Source organism: Dromiciops gliroides, chromosome 3 (genome assembly GCF_019393635.1).
Source record: "Dromiciops gliroides isolate mDroGli1 chromosome 3, mDroGli1.pri, whole genome shotgun sequence".
Classification (NCBI taxonomy): Eukaryota; Metazoa; Chordata; class Mammalia; order Microbiotheria; family Microbiotheriidae; genus Dromiciops; species Dromiciops gliroides.
The window spans coordinates 654,550,686-654,562,287 of NC_057863.1; the positions used below are offsets into that span (position 1 = coordinate 654,550,686).

General features: G+C 43.7%; 1 protein-coding gene across 7 annotated transcripts in view; it reads left to right on the forward strand.

Annotated features, from left to right (window-relative positions):
- LOC122748974 (intestine-specific homeobox-like) overlaps positions 1–10,284 on the forward strand; it is a 70,285-nt gene extending 60,001 nt beyond the window's left edge. For all 7 annotated transcript variants that reach the window (XM_043995089.1, XM_043995088.1, XM_043995092.1 and 4 more), the window contains 3 exons: positions 2,024–2,082; positions 6,344–6,525; positions 9,372–10,284. In XM_043995089.1, coding sequence (XP_043851024.1) covers positions 2,024–2,082; positions 6,344–6,525; positions 9,372–10,025 — 895 coding nt within the window. In that variant the 3' untranslated portion in view covers positions 10,026–10,284. The remainder of the gene's footprint in view (positions 1–2,023; positions 2,083–6,343; positions 6,526–9,371) is intronic.
- Positions 10,285–11,602: the final 1,318 nt, after the last annotated feature.

Here is an 11,602-nt window from a genome sequence, read left to right on the forward strand (position 1 = left end):
TCTGAGCTCTTCCACAGCAGGGACATTTCTTGGTACCCTCAGCACTTAGCATAATGCTTAGCACATTTTGCTCCTATTAATCCAGACTTTAATAAAATCCTTTTGGATAATAAGGCAGCTCCATCAAATCCAGGTGGTCCATAAATTCATCATAATAGCCCTGACCAGATGCAGCTATCCAGTGCTGGGAAGTCATTTTGCTTTAGTCTTTGTGTGCCCAGCAAGTAGTACCAGGTCTTCCCTCCCAAACCCCCCACCTTCCAAAAAAGGTGTTTAATAATGCTTTGTTGAGTTGAATTAAGAATAGAAAGAGTCTGTTCCCTAGATGGGTCTAAATTCTTCCTGAAGCTGTGGTGCCCAGATAAGGAAATCCAAGGTAATTTCAAGCAGGAGAAAACCCTTCCCATCTGGGCAGATGTGTGCAAGCAGCAGGGGCAGAGATAGTGTGTGTGCTGAGTTCAGTCGTTCACAGCTCATGCTTTTTCCTCCACTCTTTCAGACTGTCTAGATTAAGTCATGTCGAATATTAAAATATAGCTTTTGTATCTGCCTGTCTCCTCCAAACAGACCGGAGAAATAATGTTTAATTTCTCCTACAAATCAGAGACAGACAGAAAAAAACATACCAGTTCTCCTATAAAAACAGTTCGGAGACAGACAGAAAAAAATAATATCAATTTAATATTTTATTGTCCCAAGAAGAAAGTTAACAAAACACATGATCGTGTGGAGACTTCCCTCCTAAGAGAGAAGCTCAGGGACCCTTCTTTCTAAGGGGTTTTAAAAAGTTACTTGGCTCCCAGTTTACGGAATCACTTCATTAGCATGATACAGATCAGCCCATTACAAATGTAAATCAGTCAAACAATAGAAATCAGCTTAATAGCTCAACTTAAAGTAGATGCTAATGAATAGATAGGTGGAAACAGGAATATCTCTTATTAGAGACCAGGAGGTCTCTCTTCCTGGAGAAGAAGATAGTGAATGGGAATTTCAAAGGGGCACCTGAGCCTGTACATTCTCTTGGGGAAAGTAAACAGGGACCATCCATTCCCCTTGAAGTCTGAGCAAAAGGCATCTTGCTCCTCTTAACCCAGGATCTTGTAAAATCCATTTGGGTAGTAAGGTACCTCCATCAAATCCAGGTGGTCTATATATTCATATCACCAGTCACCAGCTTTGTTAAAACAGTGTTTCTGGAGTATTGAGGTGGCTTAATTTCCTAATGGTTGAACCAAGCTTCACCTGGGCCTTCAGGAACAAGTGTTTGACCAAGTTAGTCAAAAGGAGCCCCCAGTAATTAAGAGTCACCTGAAATCCCGACATCCCGGAATGTGGAACTGTCTGAAAAGAGAAAAGCAAATTGATGCTTCTCGGCCGTCAGGAAAAAGACCTTTTGTCTGGTACCTTTTACAAAGAGAACCCTGAATATGCAGAATTTGACTACAATTTAAGCTCTAGTTAAGAAATGAATGAAAAAGCATTCATGAAATGCTTGCTATGTTCCCAACTCACCGCTAAATTCTAAAGCCAGACCTAATGCCCTCTGGAGTGAGCATACCTTCTCATTGGAAAGACAACACGAATAGGGCAGTGGCAAAATGGAAGAAAATACAGGGAAACAGCGATTTGCCTGGTTTGGGCTCAATTGGGCACAGACAGGTTCATTTAAAGCAAGGATACTTAAGCTGGGGAATGTGAATGTACAAAAAGATATTTTGGTAACTGTTTCAATGTAATTGGTTTCCTTTGTAATACTATGCATTTAATTTCATGCATTTAAATACAATATTCTTAGCTTGGGTCTATAGGTTTCACTAGACTGCCAGAAGTCACAAAAGACCCACAAACAGCTTTTAAGAACCCTGATTGAAAGGGAAAGATGCAATGAATAAAAGAAGGCCTCAGCCTAACTACCTCTAGGAAGAAAAAAAGGGATAAAAGAATGAATACCTGCAACTCCCTGCTCCCCACCCCTAATTGAATAAGGCTGAGCAACTTCCTGTCTCTTCTTTCATTATAGGCCAAGAAAGACTTCTTATTCACGTAGCAGACCAGCCACCATGAAGCCCTCCAAGCTTGGTGAGTATTGATTTGCCCTTCTTATCCTAGGCCCAGAGACTTTTCGCCTGGTTTCCTATGGGGTTCGTGGCAATGTATCTCCTAAGGCCAGGTTACTTGGATTGGTAGAATTACGAGATTTTATCTCTTTGTTCTTTCATTGGGTTGGGAGAGTATGCAGGGGTTGGTGTGCTTCTGTGTGCATTTCTTCCCAGCGTCCTGCATGCTGCCATCCCCCTCAACAGCCCTTATTATTATTATTTTTGTTTGTTTGTTTTCACAAGGCAATTGGGGTTAAGTGACTTGCCCAGGGTCACACAGCTAGTAAGTGTTAAGTGTCTGAGGTCGGATTTGAACTCAGGTCCTCCTGACTCTAGGGCCAGTGCTCTATGCACTGTGCCACCTAGCTGCCCCTCAACAGCCCTTATTAAGGGGCTGTTGAAAAAATGACTGAGCTGACTCTCACAGGCTTGGGTTTTCCCAAGTCTTTGTGGTTTGTTGTGCAATTATCCCCTTCACTGGGAATTGGAGTGGTTTGGATGGGACTGCTCTAGTCCCACTGGCTCTCTTTTGGAAGCCCAGCTGAAACCCATTGGCCTCTTTCTTCTGCAAGCCTGTTTTTGATCCAGTAGGAATGAAATGACGGCTTATGTGCTTAGAATGTAGGTATTCCCTGTGTGTGCACTATGTTCTCTCCCCCTGCCACTTCCCACTCCCTGGAATGCAGTCTCCTTGGGAGCCCAGGAATGTGCTCTGGCACATGAATAATAATAATAGTCACTTACATAATAATGGCCTGTGAAAGCACTGGTTTGACCCAAGAATAAGAATAGCTAATACTTTTGTATCGCTGCTTTAAGATTTCAAAAGTACTTTACAAATATTATCTCATTTGGTCCTTGCTGCCACCCTGGGAGGTAGGCACCATTGTTACCCCCACTTTGCAGAGAGCAGAGAGCATTTAAATGAGGTGCCTAGGGTCACACAGCTAGTAAGTATCTGGGATCAGATTCAAATTCAAATCTTCCTGGCTCCAGGTTTATCACTTTTTCTACCAGGCCACTCAAAACCAACAACAAAATGCTTATTGAAATAGTCTTGCCTCTCAGATAAGATTATATTTATAAAGTGCTTACCATTGTGCCTGGAACAAGTAGGGGCTTAATAAATATTTATTCCCTTCATAAGAACAAATTATAGATAGCAGAAATTCACTATTTCTTATACGAGCCTTATTTTGTATATATGGAAAGGTTATGTTCAATTGTGAAGTTCACAATAAAAGAATAAGATGAAATAAAAATTTTGGCACATCTTTAGAGACCAGAGCTATTCCTTCCCCACCTTGGAAGTGAGAAAGGGCCGGATGTTAGGAATGGGGAACTTTTTTGTGTTTGTTTGTTTGCTATTGCACGTCCCAAGAAATTGCTTCCCTTCTGCCATCTCTTGTCATGGGTCAGCGTTGGTTTTTATGATTTTATAAGTGACTGAAGGGAAATTCTGAGGGATCCAGGGTAGTGGGCTTATTTCTTCAGAAACGAATAGTTTGCTAAAGACAAGAAACCAGCTTTGCTTATCTTCTGCCACTATGTCCAAATTTGGTCAATAGGGTTACTTCTTTCCTCTTTTTAACTCTAATCTTAATGGATTTTAGTTAAACTTAATCAAATCATTATTTGGTGGTAAACTGAATTATAAGCATCTATAAATTTGAACATTAAGAAAATACAAAGATTGCTTAAGAAATTGTGCGCTTTGGTGATGTGCAGGGTTGGTTTTTTTCAAATTTTTGACATTTTATAATTTTATTTAAACGAAGTTCAATTTAGTTTTCATCCACATTGACTGTAAGCTTTTGAAAGTGGTGACAGGCACATAAATAACCAAGGTAATACAGCTTGTTTGGTGAATCTTCATCCTTATTGCGTTTCCTGGACAAACACACTCGGGTTTTTTTTTTTTTTTAACATTCAATGATGTAGTAACAAAATCACCCTATTTGTGAACCCTTCTGCATTTTCTCTTCAGTCTATTTAAGAATAAGAAAATATTTTATTGATGCTCATTTTTCCACGTCTGTCCAAAGCGTGGTGTAGACCTGGAAGTGCTATGTCAATGCTGGCTGTTATCAGCATCACTATTATTTCCCTCTAACCCACCTTACCCCTAAATGCTTGCTGTCTTTCCCTCTCCATGACAGTGAAAATTCCACCTGAAAGTGAGTCTTAGATCTGTTTTTCTTGAGGAAACTTGTGAAGCCTGTCTCCATCCATTTACATCACCTTTCCTGTCTCCGGCTATGTGTATTCTCCAGCTCTTAGCAATTTGAAGGAGCTTGTCTCATGCAAAACATCGGTTCTTCTCAGAGGCATAATCCCATACTATTTAGTTGGTTTAGAGAATTTTGTACTTTGTTATGGGTTGGCCTTTGAGATCTCATCCCATTTCTGAGATTGAGCCATGAGAATAAGCCTCACCGAATATATAACAGGCAAAGGAAATAAAAGTGTGACAGAATCTAGTGTGGGTATGCCACCTTATCTTGGTGGCATGTGAAGGGGTCAAATCAACAAAACAGTTCATTTATAATTAGAAATTTATAATTAACATTGCAATTGGATAGGAAGGAGGGAATAAGCATTAAGCATCTACTATGTACCAAGCACTGTGCTAAGCGCTTTATCTAGTTTGATACTGAAGTAGAGAGAAGTTAAGTGACTTGCCCTGCATCACACAAGTAGGAGGCTGGATTTGAACTCGGATCTTCCTGACTCCAAGCCCAGTGCTGTGTCCACTTGGACACCTAGCTGTCCTCTAACCTCCATGAAGACAACCAACAAATTCGATCAATTTAATTCAGCAAATATGTTCTAAGTGTCTACTATGTGCCAGGGACTGTGGTAGGTATTAAGGAGCATAAAATTAAAACTTTAAAAGACTAAATGTTTCCTTTCCTGGATCCTTCCCCTTATAAATTTCATCCTGGCAAAACTAAAGTTTGAGCATTTGTCTTGTAATCTCTTCCACCTTTGTAACCCCACCCAACACTCAAGTTACCAGAGGCACTAGATTAACCTAAAAGGTTAAATCTCATCAGTTTAAAATGCAGCAACGACTTTGCCTAGGATCCTTTGTTTTGTGATTTTTGTGATTGAATCACAGGTCTGTGATGAAGGGGCTTTCAAGGGGAGGTCCCAGTGAGGTCACCTCAATTCTGACTATGTCATTGATAGCCACTGTGGAGTTGTTTCAGTCCCATTCTACTCCTCATGACTACATTTGGGGTTTTCTGGACAAAGATCCTGGAGGGGTCGGCCATTTCTTTCTCCAGCTCATTTTACAGATGAGGAAACTGAGGCAAACAGGGTGAAGTGACTTGCCCAGGGTTACATAGCTAGTTAGTGGCTGAGACTGGATTTGAACTCAGGTCTTCCTGACTCCACTATCCATTGTGCCATCTAGCTGCCTAAAATGTATTGGTTATTGTCAGTGTACCTAATAATTGAACATGCTTTGAAACTTGTCTCTCAGTTTAACTTAATTTTCAAACACAGCAGGAGATAACAACAGAGAATGAAATAGCTCCTAACTCTGGCTCTCAAAGAATTTGAATTCTACTAGTGGCTGGAAGTGAGGTGGGGATGGAGTAATGTGTCCACAGCTAAGAGGAACTACTACCAGGCTGTGGGCCTGTTATGTAGGAGGCAGCCCCTTGCTTTTATTTATTTATTTTTGTGGGGCAGTGAGGGTTAAGTGACTTGCCCAGGGTCACACAGCTAGTAAGTATCAAGTGTCTGAGGCTGGATTTGAAATCAGGTCTTCCCAAATCCAGGGCTGGTGCTTTATCCACTACACCACTTAGCTGCCCCAGCCCCTTGCTTTTGAAGGGTGCTAGGGGCGCTGAGGCCTTGTCAAAAGGGCTGCCTTCCTGTTCACATACAAAACTTCCATGTTGATGCCTTTGCACCGATTGGTCCCTGGGTCTGGAATCTACTGCCTTTCCCATCCCCTCTTCAGAATCCCTGGTTTGCTTCTAAGCTGACAATTCTGCCTGAGGCTTTTGTGACTCTTCTAGCCCCCAAATTCCCTTGTATTCCAAATGTGATCAATCAGTCAGGGGGCACTTACTAGACCAGGTACTGGGCCAAAGGGGGAGGGATTAAAAAAAAAAAAAAAGAAGGCAAAAACAGCCACTGCCTTGAGGGGATTTATATTCTAACAGGTTAGTCCATCCGCATGTCAAGAAATTGTTCATCTGAGTTCCTGTTTCCTTTTCCCTTAGACCCTGCCTTGCCCTCTGACTCATCTGCAAGCAGTAAGAAGGGGGCAAAGAGGGAGCGCACCATGTTTAATGAAGTGCAGCTGGATGTTCTTCTGGGAGAATTTCATAAAAACCCCTATCCCAACTATTCTGTCAGAAGCGAGCTTGCTAACCGCCTTGATGTCCCCGAGTCTAGAATACAGGTGAGTTACAAGCGTATGCCTCAGTGCGGGAGCATCCTGGCTGTGCCCTGAGCCACGCAGTGCGGTACCCGCCTGCCTTCAGCACTCAGCACAGGCGTGGATGCTAAATAGTGAAGATGCCAAGGTAACCCCACAGCCTCTGGCCTCACAGAGCTCGCCTGTGGCATTTCGAGGAGAATTTACTGTAAGACCATTAGGACTGATTCTCATCTGAAAAGGTGCTATAAATACACCTTTGGTGAAACAGTGGTCAGATTATGGGTCTCCTCCTGACATTGGGTAGATGTTCTAGAATTAAGAGCAGCAAGGAATGTGAGAGCTTATTTTAGATTTTAATCTAAACCTCCTATAAATGAGTAAATCTCAGAAAAATGAAATGGCTTGCTCGAGATCATGCATGTGTTAAGCAGTAGAGGTGAGATTTGAACCCAGGTTCATGAATATAAAATCTAGCACACTTGCCACTACTCAGTATTACTATTCTTCTGATAGGCATCATAAATTTTACAAACACACACACACACACACACACACACACACACACTCTCTCTCTCTTTCTCTCTCTCTCTCACACTCTCACACTCCTTCCCTCCCTCCATTGCTGGGTTGGGGAGTCCTTTTAACTAAAATTGCCGTCATGAGTGTCAGGGGGAAAAGATTTCTTTCAATTCAAGCACTGACAAGTGATCTCGTTTTACTTTTCTGTGTTTTTAGGATACTTTGCTTTTTTTCTTGGCATAAGGGATCGCATCACTTGTCTTTGTTTAGTAGAGAGGATAAAGTGACACAATACTATAACAAAGCACTGCTGTAGATCCCAGGAGCCTCCAGATGACCCAGCTCAGGGCTTCTTAACAGAGCCTGGGAATTGTCTTCAGGGAGTCTGTGAATGACACTTTTATTTTCACTCACCTCAGACAAAAATATGGCATTTCCTTCAGCTCTTAAAAACATGATGCAGGAGATATTGTAGAGCTAAAATCAATAGATCTAGCAACTGTGGATTTGTGGAGTGAGGGAGACAAATTGGTTTTGTTTTTGTTTTTTTGGTGAGGCAATTGGGGTTAAGTGACTTGCCCAGGGTCACACAGCTGGTGTTAAGTGTCTGAGGCTGGATTTGAACTCAGGTCCTCCTGAATCCAGGGCCGGTGCTCTATCCACTGTGCCACCTAGCTGCCCCTGAGGGAGACAAGTTGGGAATCTGGAGAAGGCTGGTGGTATCCTTGGAAGTAATAAGGAAATTGAGAAGAAAGGAAATATAATTAGTTTTGTTTTGTACATTTGAATGCTTGAGTTTGAGGTGCCTATGAAATACCCCATTAAAAATGTCCATTAAACATCAGGTGATGAAGGATGGAGTTCAGGACAGAGAACCAGGCTGTATATATAGACCTGGGAGCTATCTGCATAGAAATGACCAATAAACCTGAGGTAGCTCATAAAGTAGCCAAGTCAGGAAAAGAAGAGCGCTGGATGGGGCCTTAGGGGACACCCACTGATAGTCATGGGGTATGATATAGATGATATAGCAAGGAAGTCAAGTCAGCCAGATAGAAGAACCAGGAAAGGGAATTAAGTGTGCCCACTATGTGCCAGGCACTGTACTAAGCACTTTTCAAATATTATCTCATTTGATCCTCATAACCCTAGCGGGTAGGTGTTATTATTATCCCTATTTTACATATGAAGAAACTGAGGCAAACAAGAAAAGTGACTTGCCCAGGGTCACACAGTTAGTAAGTGTGTGAGGCTAGATGTAAATTCAGGTCTTTCAGACTCCTCAGCCTGCATTCTATCCACTGTGCCACACCTGCCAAGGAGCAGGAGAGAGCAGTGTATAGAGAGGAGAGGATCCAGGATGAGGGGGAACCGTCGGTCACCAAACATCTGTTAAGTGCCGATGTCTTAAGCGTTGTGCTAAATGCCGGATTCCAGTGTCAGATGGAGCAGTCATTCAGGATGAGGCCTCACCAGAGGCACAGTCCTGTTTATTCTGAAGTGGAAATTCACAGAGGTGTGATGAGATCATGACACCACATCAGCTCTTGGTGAGTGTGGTCCTCCTGAGTCTCATCAGATACACACAAGAAGACTGTACCGTAGGCCTAAAACTGGCTTGTACAGAGGCAGAGCATGGTCAGTGATCCTGCCATTGGTGCGTTTGGCTTGTGGGGGACATGCAGCCTCACCAAGCAGAAAAGTGAAATGACTGCTAATGGGTCTCGTAGCACAAGCGCCATATTGTGGGAGGGGCAGAAAGAAAAGAGATTCAGCAAAAATATAAATCAGAATCACCAACATTTCCATGGTGCTTTAAATCTCAAGAAGTTCTTTTATGTAACCTTTTGGGTGTTCTGGACCCTTTTGCCTGGTGAAGCCTATGGACCTCAATTCAGGATTATGTTTTTAAATGCAGAAAATCAGATATCCCTCCCCCCCAAATTATATGAAAATAGTTTGTTTATATGCATATACATATGTGTGTGGGTGTGTGGGTGGGTGTATCTGTATGTATATAGTTTACAAATCCCAGGTCAAGGAAGGTAGGGTGTTACACTTAAGAAATAGTGTTTTTGATGTGTCCTTTAAAAGAAATAATATAAAGAATTTGTGTTCGAGTAGCCATGTCTTGCCAAAGCTCCTATACAACAACCAAACCTGTTTAAATTAAATCAGCTGAGATAATATTTGTAAAGTGCTTAGCACGATATAATTCCTCCCTCCCTCCCTCCCTCCCTCCCCACCTTCCTTCATTTCTCTCTCCTTCCCTGAAACTTGCCATTTTTATGAGAAGAAAAAAATATAACTTAGTGGGCTTCATGCGATTTCTTCCTCTCCCCATTTAGAATTGGTTTCAAAACCGAAGAGCCAAACAATCGAGACAACTGAAAGAAAAAGAAAGCTTGAATTTATCTGGACAGTCCCAGGAGCAGGGAGAACAGAGTTCCTTGGTTCATGGCTCGAAAATTCCTCAGACTTCAGCTCCCAGCCAAGTTTCCCAGGAGGGTCTCCCAGAAACCCCGTTGGCTTGGCCAAATAGATCCAGGTTTCCCTCATCTAAGGTGACAAAGGTGTCCCTGGGGGAAAGTCCTGGCTTCCCAGAGACAGTGGCTACAGCCTCCGCACTGACCAAGGACGTGTCCACAAGCCCAGGAGCCTGGCTTCAGCCTCCTGCCCTGACCATGGAGTCTCATCCCTGTTTAAAGCCCCAGTCCTGGGGAAGCTCCCCCCAGAGCACACCCCCCCGGCTCCAGACCCTGAAGAGAGGACAGCCGCCGGAGAGACGGCTCTGGCTTGAGTATCTCCGTGAGCTTCACGAGCAGTCACAGCAGTACCCCTGGATGCAGGAGTACCTGGAATACTTGCAGCAGCACCCAGTTCCAGTGGCACCTGCCCTCGCCCCCAGCCCACCAGCAGCCCCCCTTCCAGATACTGTTCCCAGTGCCTCAGCATCCCTGGCCACAGAAGCAGCAGGGCCCGAGACCACTCCTGCCAAATGATCCCTCCTTCAGTCCCAAGTTGCAGGAGCACCTGTGGTCACTTAGAATCTCAACCATTAGGGAGCTGTTTCTTGACCCCTCCCCTCCCCCCGGTCACCCATGATCCATGATCCGGCCGGTTTCCTGGGACCGGGCAGCTATTTGACCTAAACTGGCTCTTTGATGTACTTGGAGTTAAGCAATGGATTCCTATTTTGTCGTAGAAGGACAGATCTTTGCTCCGAGATCGGTGGTGGAACTTGAGGGTTTCTTAGTCTGAGCTGAGTGGGTGGGTGGGTGGGTGGCCGTGTTTTTTTCCTACTTCTGCTCAGTCAGTCGTCAATAATTCAGAGTTAGACCACTGTTCAGAGCAGCAGCAGCAGCAAGCTCAACGAGTGATACTTGTGTCTCAATTAACGGGATCCATGGGCCCTGCTAATTAACAATGGACTAAGGAAGAAGGGCACAAGAGATCTGGGTGGTCTGGATTGGTCTGTTCAGTATCAATCTGCAACAAAGGAAAAGCTTCAAGGTGCCACTCTGGCCTTACCACTGGTCAGTACCGGGAGCCTTCAGTGGTCTTTCAGGGGAATCATTAGATAGTACCCTGACTGAGCATCTCAGAAACGGAGACCCTCGTATTCCTTTTGAATTAACCCAGCAAATATCCACCCTAAAATGAGGCATTTTCCTTAGTTGACATTAAAAAAACCCCACTTGATTGCATACCAGTGTTTGTCACCTAGACGTTACTCAAGGACCCCCTCGGGAGGGTGTGGTTTTGAATAATTGTGTATTACATGGGCCAACATAGACCATTGCTTCTCCCTGACCCCCCCGGGGAGGGGAAGACAGGATAGGAGGAGGCCCCCTTGATAACTCTGCAGTTATGCCTTAAACCTATCAAAAGGAATAGAAGATGGCAATAATAACACTAGTATTTTTACAGTTAACAATATGTTTTCCTTCTCCCAACCCTGAAGGTAGATAGTTCTGCAAGTCTTATTAATCAGAGGTAAACTCACTCCTGGTAATTGGCTCTACCAGGATTTAAATCCAGATTCTCTGCCTCTAAGCCCTGTTTTCTTCCTTTTAGGGCATGCTGCTTCCTCTCTGTGCAGGATGCGGGGGTCCCCTCTACTCACTCCCTCTACCTTCTTCTCCATGGTCCCTTTTGTTCTGGGCTTTCCTTTTAAGCTGCTTCTAGTGGACAGAGACCAGGCTTTGAAACCTTGGGCCAAACTGGAGGCTCTCTTGGAGTTTGCCACGATAATGATGATTTGCCTTTGCTGTCCCCATCTCTTTCTTTTCTCTTCCCTCGTTCTTTCAGAGAAGCCGCGCGGCCCGGCCGAGTGAAAGCCCGGCTGTAGGATTCCCAGTGAGCTGTGCGGCGACCTCAGTTTGGTTGGACTAGGTCACCAACCTCTGAGATCCTTTCTGGCTTCACACGATCATCCTTTTCTCTCCTCTGAGCAGCTCTTTCTTCTTCTGTCACTTGAGAAGCTGTTCATCCTTCAAGGCTCATCTCAGGGGATATTTTGTATGGGAAGCCTTTGCTCATCGCCCTCTTTCCTTATTTACTTACCTAGATAAATATT